Source organism: Phocoena sinus, chromosome 1 (genome assembly GCF_008692025.1).
Source record: "Phocoena sinus isolate mPhoSin1 chromosome 1, mPhoSin1.pri, whole genome shotgun sequence".
In the NCBI taxonomy this organism is placed as follows: domain Eukaryota; kingdom Metazoa; phylum Chordata; class Mammalia; order Artiodactyla; family Phocoenidae; genus Phocoena; species Phocoena sinus.
The window spans coordinates 14,737,034-14,754,293 of NC_045763.1; the positions used below are offsets into that span (position 1 = coordinate 14,737,034).

General features: G+C 41.7%; 1 protein-coding gene across 1 annotated transcript in view; it reads right to left on the reverse strand.

Moving 5' to 3' along the window:
* UBR4 (ubiquitin protein ligase E3 component n-recognin 4) overlaps positions 1-17,260 on the reverse strand; it is a 127,476-nt gene that overhangs the window by 85,115 nt on the left and 25,101 nt on the right. Inside the window, 18 exon segments of the mRNA XM_032608200.1 lie at positions 711-774; positions 1,195-1,383; positions 1,757-1,955; positions 2,205-2,305; positions 2,625-2,726; positions 3,584-3,793; positions 4,567-4,699; positions 4,702-4,723; positions 6,180-6,277; positions 7,272-7,393; positions 8,720-8,949; positions 9,042-9,164; positions 9,302-9,485; positions 10,208-10,344; positions 10,843-10,922; positions 11,878-12,013; positions 12,651-12,933; positions 14,195-14,364. Of these exon segments, the coding sequence (XP_032464091.1) occupies positions 711-774; positions 1,195-1,383; positions 1,757-1,955; positions 2,205-2,305; positions 2,625-2,726; positions 3,584-3,793; positions 4,567-4,699; positions 4,702-4,723; positions 6,180-6,277; positions 7,272-7,393; positions 8,720-8,949; positions 9,042-9,164; positions 9,302-9,485; positions 10,208-10,344; positions 10,843-10,922; positions 11,878-12,013; positions 12,651-12,933; positions 14,195-14,364 (2,583 nt within the window).

Below are 17,260 nucleotides of genomic sequence, written 5' to 3' on the forward strand. Positions count from 1 at the left end.
AGAGCTTCAGAGATCAAGGGAAAATTTTTCCAGCAAATCACTGCAGAGAGTTCGTGCTTGCCTAAAAAAACCCAAAAGTCTGGCATCAAAGCCTCAGATTTCTAAGTTCCTTCACTCTGCACTCTAACAGTTCAGTGTGGAAAGGATAAAGATCAGCAAGAAAGCAGGGAGAGATGAATGGTGCTGTGGTGGGTCAGAGGCCAGTTATCTGCTCTTAGCCACTATGTCAGGTTCATGGGTTGGGTGGGGGGAGAAAATGCCTGAATGCAAGATTTCTACCAGTTTCCACCCTTTTTCTCGGCACAGTGACCTGAACTTTCAGGTAAAGTAAACAATTCTAGCATCTGGACTGGAGCTGAGGAGGGAGACTGCAACTCTGTATAACACTCAGAGCACACAGTTCCAATGCAGGAGCAGGGGACAATTTTCCAGAGCGTGCCAATACCTAAAAACAGCAGGAATTCACTGTTTTAAGAAGGACTCTGTTGGATGTCTGCTTACCAGAATATTTCCTTCCTATCACTTCTTGCCACCGAGAAGAGGCCTAAGAGCATGCAGTTAGCAATTACACACTTCCAGGCCTTTGAGATTATAGGCCTTATCCTCTGTAGGCTAGCCAGGGACAGAAACCAACAGGAAGGAGACTTCCACCTGGCCACAAAGATAAGAATCACCACTCCCTGACTGCTGTCACTCCTCACTTGTCTTACCTTTCCATGCATTACATTGGCATTCAGTTTTTCGACCACATTCTTCTGTGACAGGTATTTCTTGCTGTCCCAAAGGAAAAAAAGGGGGGGGGGGACACAAAATCATCTAAGGAATCAAAGAAAGGAAGCATCTTCACATATCTCACATCAATTTGTGGACACTGTGAACCAAAGGCATTCTTAGAAAATTATGTGGGTAATCAGAAGTTGGGGGCTCTGTTCCTATCAGTGGCAGGTGGTACACTTTCCCCAAGACTTCTCCCAGGAATAATGAACAGAAAATCCTACTAATAAAATAATGAAGATTAAATCTAAACTGAACAGTTACTGGCTACTCCCTCAATCCCCAATAAAAAGGTAGAGATTCAAATTTCTTTTATACTCACTCTGAGCTACAGAAAATTGCCTGTAATTAATTATCCCCCTTTTCTCTAAGAGCAATGCTGTAACATACAGATGCGTTCCTCCAATTTCACCCTCTTACCATCTACTCAGCCAGTCCACAGCAGCATTATGAAGCTGAAGATGGCCAGCACCTTGACCTGCACTGGCCAGGGTAGCCATCACAACCATGAGTTCAGGGAAACCAGTCCCATCACCATTGGCCAGCATCTCTGTTGCCATGGGGATCAGGGTGCCCAACAGCACAGCACACACACCTTCCCCGACTTGGCTGATAGAGAAGAAATAGGAAGTTGGTAAGTAATCAACAGGAATCTGACTGTACACTTCTAAATTTATAAGAGTTAATTAAGGAGTTTAAATTTAAACATTAAATGCATGACTATACACACTAAGCCCAGTTGTGGACTTGGGCTACTAGAGCACAAAACATTCATCCCCGTTACAACTGACATGCCAAGTCACTGCAAAAGTTTTTCCATGGGAAAAATCAAGAAGAACCACTAGATTTCTTGAGTCTACTGAGAGGGAGCTATGGAATCACCGAAAATGCTCACGACTGATTCCTGAAAGAAAGACAGCGGCATGATCTCACCTTATTTCTGGGGCCGTTAGAACATGTGAAATAAATGCAGGTGCCCTACCTGTTTTCCCGAACAATGTACGTGGTCAACAACTGTAGAAGCTGCCTGTTCTCCTGGATCACATCCAGCTGATCGGAATCTTTGGGGGGCGATGCAGTCATGCGGGTGAGCCAGGCCTGGAGACGCACAGGCTCCACACAAGCCAGCTGTGCCAGGGAACCACAGAGATGCAGAAGGCTCGGGTTAGGGCTCTTCTCAGCTGGAGACAGACCGAGAGGCGAAGGTCAGTGAAGGAGGGCAGGGGGAAAGGAAGGAAGGCGCAGACTGTGAGCCTGGAAAGGGGGAAAGGCTCCAAGGAAGTTTTCGACTTCCTTCCAAACTACCTCTGAGGGATTCTCTCCACATGTTAGCATTTTCATGCCATAGTTATACTTGGGCAGAAGATAGGCACAGTCATTAGGTGGACATCAAAGTTCCCTTAAGAAGATTACTAAAAGCTGTCACTCACTCAGCTGGAAGAGTTTGGTGAAGAATTTCAAAACTCGGTTACAGAATTTAGCAGAGAGGTTCTCATTGGCTGTTGCCATCATGACCTGCACAAGTTCTCCACTGAAAGGCAAGAGGGTAAAAATGGAAGAATCACGTTAAGCTTCACATAAAAGGCATCCGTTTCTATTTCTTCACAATCTCATCCCCTCTAGGGTGAACTGGTCATTTGTGAGTCAACCAATGCCAGGTGTTCATGAAATCAACCCCCTCCACCAATAACCTCAAGGAGTCAGCAGTTAACTGAAGTCCTCCCAGAGGTACAAACACCTAAGCAGGCTTTTGTATTCCCTGAGAAAGAACACCCAAGTCAACAAAGACAGGTCCCTACTTCCAGGAGATATTCAAAAATGTTCACTGAGGAGAACAAAACATAGCTCACCTGTCAGAGAAAAATTCCTCCATAGCTTTACGAGCCTGACTGCTTTCCAGTTGCTTTTCCAAATATTGGAGACATTCCTCTAAGATGGATTCATCCAGTCCACTGAAAATCCAAAAGAAAAATTAACTACCAGAAACAAGGGCTGTTTCAGTGTCCTGCTAATCCTGACCTTTAAAAATCCAAAGTCTGTTTACAGCTACACCTTTTGAGGGCAATATTCAATTTTGTTTTGTCAAAGCTTAGCATAAACCCTGGCATACAGTAGGTGCTCAATAAATTTTTGAGGAATTAAACTGAAATAAAATTTTAAAATTCCTAAAATCTGAGATAACTGATGTAGTCGATGGCTAAGAGTTCCAAGAATCACTGTTGTTATTTCAAACTGTTAGAAAGAGGAAGGAAGGGAGGGAAACACTGAAGGCGGGAGGGGGGACGAAAGAGAAGTGGGGAGGGAGAGAAAAAGAAAAGGCAGCCCCTGATGAAAACCTGGATTCCTCAACAACAAAAAGGCAGGAAATCCCAATACCTGGAGCCCTTTATCTGTACAGTTCTCAGTGGGATAAAACTGTAACTTATTCAACTGTTCTGTAAGACTCTCCTACATCAACATGGCCTACACTACCAAGGTCAAACAATGCTATGAGACCGCCTAATTCCACAGAACGCCTATCTCAGAAGCATGGTTACAAAAATATTAGAAATTTTATCATGCTCCTTTGTACACTTCATCACATCTAGTACAGCATGTTTATTCCTAAGAATTAATCACAAAAGAAGATTCCAAGTAACCTTTCATGCGTGTCCACAGGAACACAAAACGCACACAAGTATAGAACTTTCTGTTAAAAAGCACAATCACAATCTATTAATTAACGACATAAAGAAGCTAGTGTTGGTACATTTCACTGATGGTAGCAGGAGGTCACAGGAACCGGAGGCTTCTCCCCAATCAGGCTCACCTATTGGGATCTGCATGATTAGCCAGAATGTTGTAACAGCCAGTGATCAGTTTCTCATAAACGCGAGCCAAGAACTCATCAGACTCTGCAGGGCCCAGGATGCGCTCCAGAGAGTTGCTACTGATCTCAGCGACACTCTCAGTGCTCGACTCCAGAAGAAGGGGAAGCAGGGTCCGAATTACCTGTGGCGGGTTCATCTCATCGGACCAACTTCAGCAAAGAAAACAGAACCAAATTAGTGAATATACTCCTCTCAAAAGCTGCAAGGGGAGGAGAGAGCAATCTACTCATTTACTGAGAAGGGCTTTTTTTCCTTTGATAGTTCTTTTTTACATAGGTATAATCATGCAACTTCATGGTCTCCTTTCTCATTACCATATCAGACGTTAAAATCATTTCCATATAAAAAGTTCACTTATTAAGATGTTAAATCAATACTATAAAATGTATTTTATAATATTTAGAAAAGAAGATTAACTGAAACCTAAACTAGTAACCCTCCCAGACAACCTTTCTAGAAGAATTCCCAGGAATCTGGATCACTTTTAAGGCAATGAGATACAGGACTTTACCCGTGACCTATGTACAGGAAAACAAAATAGTCCCTCCACTGGCCTGCCCTTAGTCTCCACGATGGCAGCATCTAACTTCCGCAACGAATCTGGAGAAGCACGACTTCAAATACATCATTGTCACCTTGAAACTTAAACCCAGAGTACCTCCAAATCACAATATGGTTTAAAACCAGCATGCCTTTTCTGAAACATACTACACAGAAGGAGGGGGGAGGTACTCGGCTGCCCTTCACATCTAAGCCAAAAATCATTCTAGGTAAACGTTCATACTCTAAGGCAACAGGCTCTCTCTGCTATAGCAGGCAAAAAAAGTATTATTATGCAGTTATTAAAACTCTCATTGTCTTCCCTTAGCTGTGACAGAATACAGGAGTAAAGAGCACTTAGGGCTACATAAAAGGTACTCACACTATAAGATCTCCAGTCAACCTGACCAGTGAGAGGAGGGTGTGCTTCAGGGAAGCAGCCAGGGGCAGACTCTGGCCACAAAGAGTCCCCAGGTGAGCGGCCTGCACAGCACTGATGTAACTCTCAGAAGGGATGTGTCATTGGCAAAGGCATTGCGCTGAAAGGAGGCAAAGCAGACATCAACGGATAGACCATCTATCTCCCAGGACCAAATTCTTACGTGAGAAAAAAGAAACCATGATGACATAACCGAAGACCCCATTGAGATTTACAGACAATGACTCTATTCAGTATACACTCTTATTCATCCTGGGAAGGAAAGTGGGGTGGAGTGAAGGAAACAGTTAACAAATTTTAATTAGCACAAAGTCGAGTTAAAACTTAAAAGTAAAGTTAAGCTAAGGGCTTCCCTGGTGGCGCAGTGGTTGAGAGTCCAGCCTGCAGATGCAGGGGACACGGGTTCGTGCCCCGGTCCGGGAAGATCCCACATGCCACGGAGCAGCTGGGCCCGTGAGCCATGGCCGCTGAGCCTCCGCGTCCGGAGCCTGTGCTCCGGGAGAGGCCTCAACAGTGGGAGGCCCGCGAACCGCAAAAAAAAAAAAAAAAAAAAAAAAAGTTAAGCTAAAATTTAGTTAGCACATAGTTAAGATACCCAATACCACTTTTCAAATAATTAGAATATATTATATTTAACATTAAAACTACGTTTGTTTGCCTCTAGTAACTGAGAAAGATCTGGATTTTACAATGCGTCTGGGTCCGCATTACAAATATCTTAATTAGCCTTGCACTATAGCTCTGGGTGATGTAAACAGAGGTCACAATTACAAAGCAGGGATAACTAGATTATAACACTTGGCTTTTCCAAAGAACTGTGATAATGCAATAATCTGTTAATAGAGGTAATCTGAGTAGAGCACACAGAAAGATCAAGGAAACTAACAGAGGACTCAACAGCCTTCCAAAAGCCTAGAGAACTTAAAAGCTACCCCATAAAATTATGTACGACAAAAGGAGCAGGCTCTTGACATATAACCTAAAAAGGAAAGGAAACAGTTAACGTTTACTGAGAATTCATGTCACAGATAATGTGCTAAGCACTTTACATTTAATATCCTTAATCTTTACATCCCAGTATTTAGCAGATGAAGAAACTGAGGCTCCTAGCAGTTGACCCTTAAGTACCACAGGGGTTAGGGGTGCTGACTGTGCAGTCAACAATCCAGGTACAACTTTACAGTCAGCCCCCCATATGTGCAGTTCCACATCCACAGATTCAACCAACCACAGATCATTTAGTACTGCAGTCCAGATTTAGTGAAAAGAATCGTGTGTAAGTGGACCCATGCTGTTCAACCCTGTACTGTTCAAGGGTCCGCTGTAATAAAGCAGTTACTCTATAACCCAGTAACAGACTTCTTATTCTTAGCAAAATGATCATATGAGTACCATTTGAGTAATTCAAGGCCTTGATCATTGATTCAGCCATAGCAAGTACTACTGCAGCATATTAAGATCTCTTGGTGGCTAGTTTAAGCCTAAAGAGTAAGAAGAGAACACGGAAACAGAACAGTGCTCCTCATTTCTACTCCTGGGAACAGACAGACGCTCACCCAGGATCCAATGTTTGGAAACTCATTGGTGTTGATGTTGTTCCAGGATTCACACACAGCCTGCACTGAAGATGGTAAATTCTGAACCAGTGTTGGACCTGGAGGAGACAGAAGGGACAAGGAGTCATCGTAAGAGAGAAAGAATGACACACAGCCTTTTAAAAGCCAAGCCCAAATGCAGAGAGAAACACACCACAGCCCGGGCTGTCAACATAATCACTAAGATAGCTTAGATGGATATTTATTTCAGTAGTAGCACTATGTCCAAGAACTTGCTAAGTGCTTAACAGTTAACAATCTCAACTGTAAGGTTTTCATTTCCCATCGTATTCACTTTCTAATCTTGCAAGTAAAGAAGACAACTGAATAAAAGATGCAAAGTGAGAGCAAGTCACTACAAGTCACTATTAAACGTCTAGACCTTCTATGAATAGGTATCACTTTGATCTCTTTTCTACTTAACACAAATCTTGAGGGCAGGGATCATTAATGCACATTAAGAACAGTATTCAAAGAAGCAATGGAATGAAATTTCTAAAAGTGAGAATATCTGAACAGTAAAAGGGTCCTTGAAGCTTGAAATTCAGGAATACACAAATGCCTGTGAATTTTAAAGGGTAACTCTTGCACTTAACTCCAATCCTGCTCAAGTCCTCTTGATTCCCCAACCTAAATTTCGATCAGATCATTCCGAACACAAGGAAGAAGCTCTCCCAAGCACTAAGCAGTAGCTTGCTAGTTTTCCTAATCTCTATAAATGAAAAGAACAAAGGTCTTTGCCAACAGCGAAATAGCCTAATGCCTTGGAATCAACTTATCTTGGTTTGGATCCCAGCTCTGCCACTTGCAAGATGTAGGATTTGGGCAAATAACTTCTCTAAGCCTCAATTTCCTAATGAGTAATGGGGGATAATAACAAAACTTACCTAATAAGGTTACTGTGAAGATCAAGACAGATAAACCTATGTCAATGCTTGACACTCAGAAAGATTCCAATAAATGATAAATGCAGTAGACAGGTAGAAAGGGAGAAAACTAGCACTACTAGTCATACTAGTGTTAACAGTCTTATTCAAAAGCACATTCACTTACCCAGAGTGTTCGCCTTGCACCTACTAGAGCCAATAGCCAAAACAGCAGCAAAGCCGTGCAATTTCTCCTGGGAAGGTTTTTCAGTGGATCCCTCCTCATTAAAGTTCTGCAGCAAATAGGCTCTGGAGAAAAAAATAGGGGGTTATGTCAAAGCTGAAGGAATCTAGTGCCATTTTGGTTAGGAAAAACTAACCCTAGACAAATCGAAAAACCTTTATCTCAGTTGGGTCTCCTAAGGATTACAATGGGTAATTGTTTCCCAAAGCATATGCCACCCTCTGAAATGCTTACAAAACTCGATTTCCAGGACGTATCTACCACACTCTTCCTGGCCTCAGAAGACTGGCAATGTATATATTAAAGGCTCTGAGAAGTATTATTTTTTCTCTTTTAAAAAAAGCACTTCCTAAACTTATTTGCCCAGGAACATGTATTAACAGCTCAGTTTAGAAAGTCTTAGCCTGATGGGCCAGATTAGAGCCTAGACACTCTCAGAGGGCAGTGACTTGGTCAGCTTTGCTACCACTGTACCCCCAACACCTAGAAAAGTACTTGACATGTAGCAAACATTCTCACTTGTCATTCAAGTTTATTGCTCATATTCGTTCAAAAGTTTTGCCTCAAGCAATAGTCCTCTGTCTACTGCAAAGCATTCACACTAAGACATTAGTTAAGTTTTACAACGATCTAAGTCCCTTTCACCATCAACGCCCCATAAAACAGGAACTGAACAGTGAAATCCTACAGGGACCAGATAAAGTAAATGAGCTTAAAGGGGCCCAGTGAGAATGGCTAACGAGAAGCAGCCAGTCCTTAGCTGCAGTTTGTCCCTGTCATGTGGGGAGACACGCCCAGTTTTGCCAGTTCTTCCAAAGGAAGAAAAGCCAGAAATCTTGACTTGTGAATAAATTCCCAATTTTTATAAATGAATTCTAAAATATTTAAACATCATGCAGAATAAACAAAGCAAGTCTACAGGGTGTGTAACTTGCAATCTTTATTACAGAAAGGGCTGGGTTTCAAAATACTCTCTAGGGGATTTCCCTGGTAGTGCAGTAGTTAAGACTCTGTGCTCCCAATGCAGGGGGCCCGGGTTCGATCCTGGTCAGGGAACTAGACCCCACATGCATGCTGCAACTAAGAGTTCGCACGCCACAACTAAGGAGCCCGCCTGCCGCAACTAAGACCCAGCGCAACCAAATAAATAAATGAGTATTTTTTAAAAATACTCTCTAACTCATTAAGAAAATTTTTTCTCTACCTACATACCATGAAATTTAAAGAGCTTCAACTTAGTAAATAACAGAAATGATAGTGTTTGGAAAAATTACATTATCTTTCTTTGCACCCTACAAAAAATGCTAGAAAATATTTAAAGATGAAAGTAAACCACCCAAGCATCTGCATTCCCCCATCTCCGACATCTCTGGGCAGGCAGCCCATCACACCTAGTAAATGATGCGTAGGTGTCAATGAGCTGCAGTGTGGCTGGAAGCAGGTTCTTGGTGATCTCAGATGACTTATGAGGATCGGTCTCGGCAGCCATCTTAGAAAAATGTTCATCCAGAGAGACCTGGACCTTCGAGATAGCAGCATCGAGGGTGTAGATGGACTGCAGACTGGGAACTTCATGGAGCTGCAGGATGGTGGTACAGTCGATGCTACAGAAGGACGAGATCTTTAAAGATACGTGAGATATTAATTAGTTGTAGCAAAAAAAAACTGTGGCATAAGCCAAGTTCTATCATTATGGACCCCCAACCTCCATACCTGTCGAGCAAAGTATTCCTCTACAATTTCAACGTCGTATTTCACTGAGCTGCACTTGCTTGATGCCAGTTCTAGGAGAGAACCAGCATGTTCAGCCTTCATTCCCTGTTTGATAAGGTGGTCCTATTTACAGCAAGAAAAAAGTGTTCAGGAGATCAACACAGACAGCGTCTAAGGCTTTCATTAGCCTTAAATTTAAAAGTTCCTAGAATTAGAGTATGTTGGCTTTGAATACTCCATAGCAGCAAGCCTTGTGGTACCTTTATCCAGTTGACATAGGAGCTGATCCGGAGGCGGGAAGACCACCGCAGAGTGTGTAGGATGTCACATTCACTCATCTCTGGTGAGTTCACGGCCAGCTGGTTCATGTAAGTCTTTGATGGTGGCAAAATCCCTAGAATCCTCCAGAGTATCAAGAAGTAATATTGAAGGGCACAGGCCCTCCTGGAAGAAGCAAAAGAGCAATCACAGAGGTTGAAGCTTTTGGTATTGCCTCAACAGCTCCCTAACTGTAAGAATTGTTCCAAATTCAATTTTCAAAGCAGAAATGGGTGGAGTCCCAACCTTCAACTGAGATTTGGCTCTCAAGTCTGCTCACCAGGTCTTTCTAGAGAATACACCCAAAGCAGAAAATGGTAAAACGCATACTTTATATCTATATAAAACTTGTTCCATATTCTGCACATTTCACAGGCCAAGAAAGCAATTCTGAGACAACTTTGGCGCCCCAGTAATTCACCAAGTAACTGAAAGAGAGCAAGACATTCTCCTCAGCACACCCGCAATCAGCTGGCCCTTTCTGTGGCCTTAATTGCTGTTATGAGCTCTATAGGCACGGGACACATTCACAGGACCACAGGAAAAGCTCAAGTGTGAGGCTTTCAATATCATACAACAACCAGCATTCACAGGAGATACAGAACTTAGGAGACGCTTACTCTCAAAGTCACATTCTTCTAAATGTTAGCAAAAAAATGCAAAAATGATAAAAAATTATCTCTAAGGTGAACATAACCACCCAAACTAGACAGAAATAATGAAGTATCTAGTCAGTTTTGCAAACAGATATCCAATAAACTGCTAGATGCCAGAAGGAAATTTCTGGTAGACTGCTACCCAATCATCAAACATATCCCAAACTCTTCTTAATTAGCCCAGGTTTCCACGGTCTTACCAGGGCTGTTACATTCTTGTTTTCCTTTCTCCTGACTGTATCAAGCTGGGATCCAGCCGCCAGCAGGGATGTCAGTGCAATGTAGAGCTCATCATACTTGACAAGCTTGGAGTAAAGAACATCACATGCCTAATATCAAGAAAGAAAGACAATCGTTTTTTCTTATTTTTTGAAATATCTTTTTCCTACTACCCATACACTGCCACTTAAACTCAGGATTGACAAAATAGCTCACTCCAGATATAGTTATTAATTTCTCATTGCAGCGTGATTCCCACTTAGGGACCAGCTCAGTTTATGGATTATTGTGAGCACACAAGTGCAGGCTTTAGAATGAGGCAACTATTTTGTCCATTAAAATAGCTGCGTGTGAAAATGCTAACAGATAGTCTTCAGGAATAATGTATCAGAGGTGTCAACCGCCAAGAAGGACATCCCCTTCCGCCAAACTGGAGCCCAGTGAATAAATCTCAAAACAACACTTTCCTTTTAGAATAAACTCAAATCCTAATACAGACCAAATTCCCTCATTACAAAAAGTTAAGTCATTCCCTTTCCCCTGATAGACTGATTTTGGTGGAGACCACCTAACCAACATGTAAAATGGGATTTTTAAATTCCTGGTACCACAGAATCAAGTCGGTTCAAATCATCTTCTGAGGCTTCTGGGGACAGGACACAGTAGAATCTGGGTTGTAGGACAGCATCTGAAAAACAATGTGCTTACTGAAAGAATGGTTTCATTCTCAAGTCTAACAAATATGAAACATAAAAACTAAGAAAACATTTTGGACCAGGGTTTCCCAACCTTGGCACTACACATTGACATTCTGGGCCAGATCATTCTCTGCTGTGGGAAACTCTCCTATGTTTAGCACCATCCTGCCTTCTATCCATTGATTGCCAGTAGCACCCTCCCAGTTGTGACAACCAAATATGTCTCCAGACATGGTCCCAGGGCCCCTTAGGGGATGGGGAGCACAATCATCCCCAGATGAAAACTTCTGCTCTGGGAGTGAACTTCTGCTCTATAATCATCAAGTTAATCAACGAACTTGATGATTGTATCAAACTTGTATCATTAGACTGACTGCCAAAAACTTAAATGCTGTTTCCCCAATATCAAAGGGACTAACTACTAAGAGATCCCAATGATAATAAATTCATGCTAGAGCTTGATGAACATTTCCACCAAATACACTTTACATCTAACAATCCTCAGATGAAAGCGAACACATGCTAAAATGAACACAAGAGGCACCTTCTGAAAAGTAGGGACCACTGCTACGTGAGAAACACTGGAGAGAATGTCACAGCTCCCACTGTCTGAAGACCCTGACCCAAAGAAATCAGCCTGTGGGTTAGAACCATGTCCCTAAGGGAAAATTAATTCAATCACCCAGTGTGGCAGGAATACATATACTGCACTCTATGGCCAGAGGATTCCTAATTCTCATGTCTCAATGTTTTTTGCTTTTAAATAGATGCAGGATATGCGAGAGTTTGTTTCCCCAAGAGTTTTGAATCTCTAGGTATCTGCCACCCACAGGAAGGAGACTAAACCGATGACCAAAGATCCTCAAGGATGCCCCCAAGCTCCAAATTCAACCCCTCCAGTGAAAATCAGCAAGTCAGTTTTTTATTGACAATCTTCTTTCTGACCTGATGAAATATGCTTAGACCAGTTTTCTTCTACTTCTTTGAACCCATGATAGAGAGGGGTGGTCGCCCGGCGGCTGTTGCTGTCCTGGGATCCATTCACCCACCCAAAAGGCGGGCTAAGCAGGTTATGTTGCACCTTTTAAAACACAAATACTCAAATTAAGAAAGATACACAGTCATCATTCTGCTTCTCACTCCAGGCTTGACATTAGATCGGTACACCAAAGTTTGGGAAACTTATAAACCAAAACAAAATTTTAGATTTCACTGTGACTTCTTTTGGGAAACATCTTTTTGCTGGAGTATAAAGGGAATAGTGCTCAATGAAACATCTGAAGAAACGCTGAATTCTTAAGTGGCCCTTCCATCCTCATTTTGGATCCCTGCAACAAAGGAATTTACTAACCCATAAAATTTACTGCTCGACCATCATTCAACCGCTAGTAAATACTAACTGAGGCCCGACACATGGCACTGTGCTCGACACAGGTAAAGTGGGGTAGTTCAAAGAAGGACACCTGTGAACAGAGCCTATGAGCCAATTTTAACGAATGCATCAAATCAAATAATCTACATGTATCGCTTCTGGCTAAACATAAACTGTGGGTGCAAAGACACAAGTCCCAGGGGTCACCTAAGGCTAATCAAACACACCGCAATGAACACCTAAACCCTAAAGTGAGCAGGTCATTTTGGTTTGGAGCATGGTGACCTGAGAATAACTACGCTCTCAGTAACTGTTGTAAAGCAAAAAAGAACGTGTTCATCTGTACCTGCTCAAACAGATACACAGGGGCTTTGGAGTACTGATGAAGCAGATAATCAAAGATCAAAAGCAGGCGAGCCAGGATGAGAGGCACAGAGCGCGTCTGGGCATCCATGTTGGCACTCAACTCCTGGATGATCTGCACAAAAAGGGTCAATATGTCCCGCCGGCCTTTCTCAGAGAAGTTGTGGAAAATGAGGAGGAGCAGCTGCAGGTGTTCTACATTCAAATCTTCCGTCTCACCGGGCACCACCCCTTGCAGGGCATTCTGCTTCATTGTTGACAAAAACCTACCACAGAGGAAAGGAGAACATGTCTGGTGAGGAAAAGTCAGAACATCCCCCAAGAGAGACAATGTCCAATGCCGGAAGAGTCCAACTTCTTAAATTAAGATAACGAATTAAGGAAGACAAGAAGCTACATGTAATGAGAAGATAAAAACAAAATCTTGGCTACAAAAAAGCCAGATTTGGCCACAAACACATTTTCAAGACCCTTCGGCAACGTTAACCGCGGCCACAGTGGTGGTAACCCCCATGCTGCCATTCCTGACAATTCTGAAAAGAATTACAAGTTCTCCAAAAAGCCAGCTTTTTTTTTTTTAATTAAGAAATCCGGGCAGATAGAAGCAATTCAGTTACTTTTTCCCTATGATTTGATTCTATAGTTTAATTCTCGTTTTGAGAATTTATACTACAGGTTAAAAATCACTGCATGATAACAGTCAAAATTAACTCAATGCACTTAAAAAGCAATGAAAAAACTGTACTAGTCAGAGAATTTGTGAGAAAAGCTTTTATGCAAAAAAGGAATGAATGTAGCCAACTATTTCCACTGCCTTTGGCTATTAGGAAAGAGATTTGTATTTTAATAAGGGTTTCGCTCCCCATCTCCCCCTGGCCCCCACCTTCCAGCCTTTTTGCAGGATTCCACCAGGAAAAATATAGTGCATATCTGGCATTCAAGGGGGTTTACAATTTCTCAAATCCAGCATTAGAGCTATTTGATCGTAGAATGGTGAAGAGGAAAACAAAGCCGTTTAGGAAAACAAACTGCTTTGAAGACTCCCAACCATGTAAATAAAAATGGCAAATATAGGTCCATCTAAAGAGGATTTAGATGATTAATGTGAGCTTCCCCCAAGTAAAAAAATTCTTTAAAAGTTGTCCAAAAAAGACTGCAAGTCACTCTAAGTGGTTTCATGTTGAAAGCAAAATAACCGAAGACAGAGTTGGCTTCCCTGTTCCCTCTCTTTCAAAAATAACCAGGTCAGGATAAAATTGGTTACGTTCAGGATTCAGGTTCTATCTCATAATTGCAACCAAATCCCCCATGTGCTAAAGGAAGATTCTATTTCCAGACTGTAGTTTATATACTTCTGTCTCTTAAACAGCACAACTCCCCTCAAATCCCATCGGAAACACACTCCTCCACCCTCGCCACTTTAAATTTATCAGAGTACCATCCCAGAGCCACAGATGAACTACAAATAAGTCAAACAAATTTTAAAAAGCAGCCTTCTCCGTGGGGCTACTGTTTAAGCTACCTTACCTGTCCCAAACTTTAAGGCATTCAGGGACGTCAGGGTCACCTTGAGCACCAGCTTTATGCTGCCAGATGAGCAGGAGGCGTGAAAGCACAGACAGGCTTTGAGGATGAATGTACAAGGGCCAAGGGCCCTCAGAAAAAGGAGCCACTCCCAGCTGCTGCAACAGTGTATTCTAACATGAAAGACATACAAGAGACCATTAGGGAAAAAGGCAGGGGCTGAAGTCAACAGGTTACTAATGCTGTCTAATGTTACTTTTTAACACTGAAAGGAATACTTTAAAGAAAGGAAGACAGAGAAATTCAAATTCAGAAGCAGTCTGCAAAAGGTCATTCGCACATGAGAAAAATATAAAGGAAAAATTACTAATCTAACCCCATAATTAACAACTATAGTTAATTAGTGTCAGAAACGGGGTTCCCAAAAAGGGGACGTGCATGGAGACAGACAGCAGAATCATGGTAAGTTTCCAATGGAAACTGTGCCTTTGAAAGAAAACTTCTTCAACAACTGTAATAGCTAACATTTTTCTTTCATAATCAGTTACATGCCACAAACAACAATCCAAAGGGGGATTTCCAACAACTTATAAGTCCAACAACTTCTATTAATAGTATTAGCAGAGAAATTTTGCCTCTAAGATATCAAGGCATCTAGAATTAATCAGGGTTGTCTTTGCCTCCAGTTGTGGCATGTCTTTCAAATGAGCTTTACTTTCAGCTTAGTTACCTAAGCTGCAACTTATCTCCTCAAATACACACACAAGCTGAGCAGGATGCCAATGGAAAACCAGACAAAAGCCCGCTTTCTCACTTGGCTTCAGAAAACACAAATCACGGTTACCTCAGGATACAGGATAAATTTTGAAGTCTGCCAAATTAAATTATATTCTTATAAAACATCCCAGCGAGGGACTTCCCTGGTGGTGCAGTGGTTAAGAATCCGCCTGCCAATGCAGGGGACACGGGTTTGAGCCCTGGTCCAGGAAGCTCTCACATACGCGGAGCAACTAAGCCCATGCGCCACAACTACTGAGCCTGCACTCTAGAGCCCACGAGCCCCAACTACTGAAGCCCATGTGACTAGAGCCCGTGCTCCGCAACAAGAGAAGGCACCGCAATGAGAAGCCCGCGCACCTCAACGAAGAGTAGCCCCCGCTCACCGCAACCAGAGAAAGCCCGCACGCATCAAGGAAGACCCAATGCAGACAAAAATTTTAAAAATAAATTATTAAAAAAAAAAATCCTAGAGGACCCTATTCCTCGAAGACATTCAAAAAGTCACAGATATCATGAGTAGTTCCCAGGTAATGGGGGGTTACCATAGGCTAACTGTTGTACAGAGACCATCACACTAAATGCTCAGAGCTACGTCAGGGGTGTGCTCCACTTCACTGATGTGGAAAACAGAGCTCAGAGTGGCTTAAGAACATGACCAAAGCCACAAGATTACCAAGTGACGAAGCAAGGTTTATCTCTAAAACCTACATTCTTCATCACTATGCTCCACACAGCCATAATGACTAACTTCTCAATTCCTGACTCAAGAAAACAATTCACTAAAAAAAAATAAACATGCCTGAGCTATATCAGAAGTGTTAACTGGAGTATTACTATAATAATAAAAAAATCAAATCAAGGGACATGCAGCCATAATGGTGGCAACTGTAAAGACCAAGGTAAACAAAAAAACATACTCTATATATACATTACATATATAATAGTATATGTACATTACATATATAATAGTAAAATTTGAAAAAGCAGAAACCAAGGCACATATCAATGTTCTGATAATAACTGTAAAACTATGCCACTATACAGACAGGGACCAGAAGGAAACATGGAAAAATTAAAATCATGAATTTCGTGGAAGGATTATGATTAATGTATATTCCTTACAAAGTTATTTACACACTTTTTTAAGTGAGTTTTTGTTTCATGTCAGTTATTTGTGTCTTTAGGTCAGTTTATTTAGGCCTCAGAACCTTAAGAAACGAGCTAACATTCCTCTGGAACCTATTTTTCCCTACCACTCAAACTCTTATTAGCGCTAAGGAAGAACTGACTTCTGAAGTAGTGAAACTGAGCCACAGCACAGCAAAACCCTGGCCTGACCCATTCCTTGCCACCCTCCGGCTACCTTTCCTCCACTCCTCCTCAATGCTGGCATTCCTGAGGTTTCAGCCTCAGCCTTCATCGCTCTTGCTATCCCCAATCCATCTCATTGTATCTCATCACTTCAACAATTGCCTCTTAATGGATAATCCCCAAAGCTGCATTATCAATGTTAATTTCTTAACTCCTAAATTTCAGACTCACGTTTCCAACTATTTTCTAGACATCTTCATCCCACTGGCACCTCAAAATGTCATCGTATTTAATGATATTTTCTTCAATAGTAGTAATGGTGACTATTTATTTAAACTAAAAACACTGATAATATATAAACTGTTTTTCTCATTTGATTGAAAGGGCTATAAAATTCAACATACTGACAAAGGAAACAATATAATCACATAGATGATGCCTTTGCTAATTGCCTTCAGCTTACTCCTTCCTTAAAGGAGAGCCTCACACTCAGGTATACAGTTTTCTTGACCGCACGATGACTCTATGGCTAGCCTACTAAATGGGACTAAAAGTCATGTTGAAGAGCTGACACTGACCTGTTTCTTTTTATAAACAGAGAGAAAATGGCAAATTGTGCCTCATGTACCTGAAGGACCCAAAGGATCATTCTGAGAAAATGTGAACTAAACAAGTGACCCTTGAGAATTTAAGTTGGTGCAGCCACTGTAGAAAACAGTATGGAGGTTCCCCGGAAAACTAAAAATAGAATTACCATATGATCCTACTCCTGGGCATATATCCAGACAAAACTATAATTCAAAAAGATACATGCACCCCTATGTTCATAGCAGCACTATTCACAGTAGCCAAGAGATGGAAGCAACTTAAATGTCCACCGACAGATGAATGGATAAAGAAGCTGTGCTACACATATACAATGGAATACTACTCAGCCATAAAAATGAATGAAATAATGCCATTTGCAGCAACATGGAT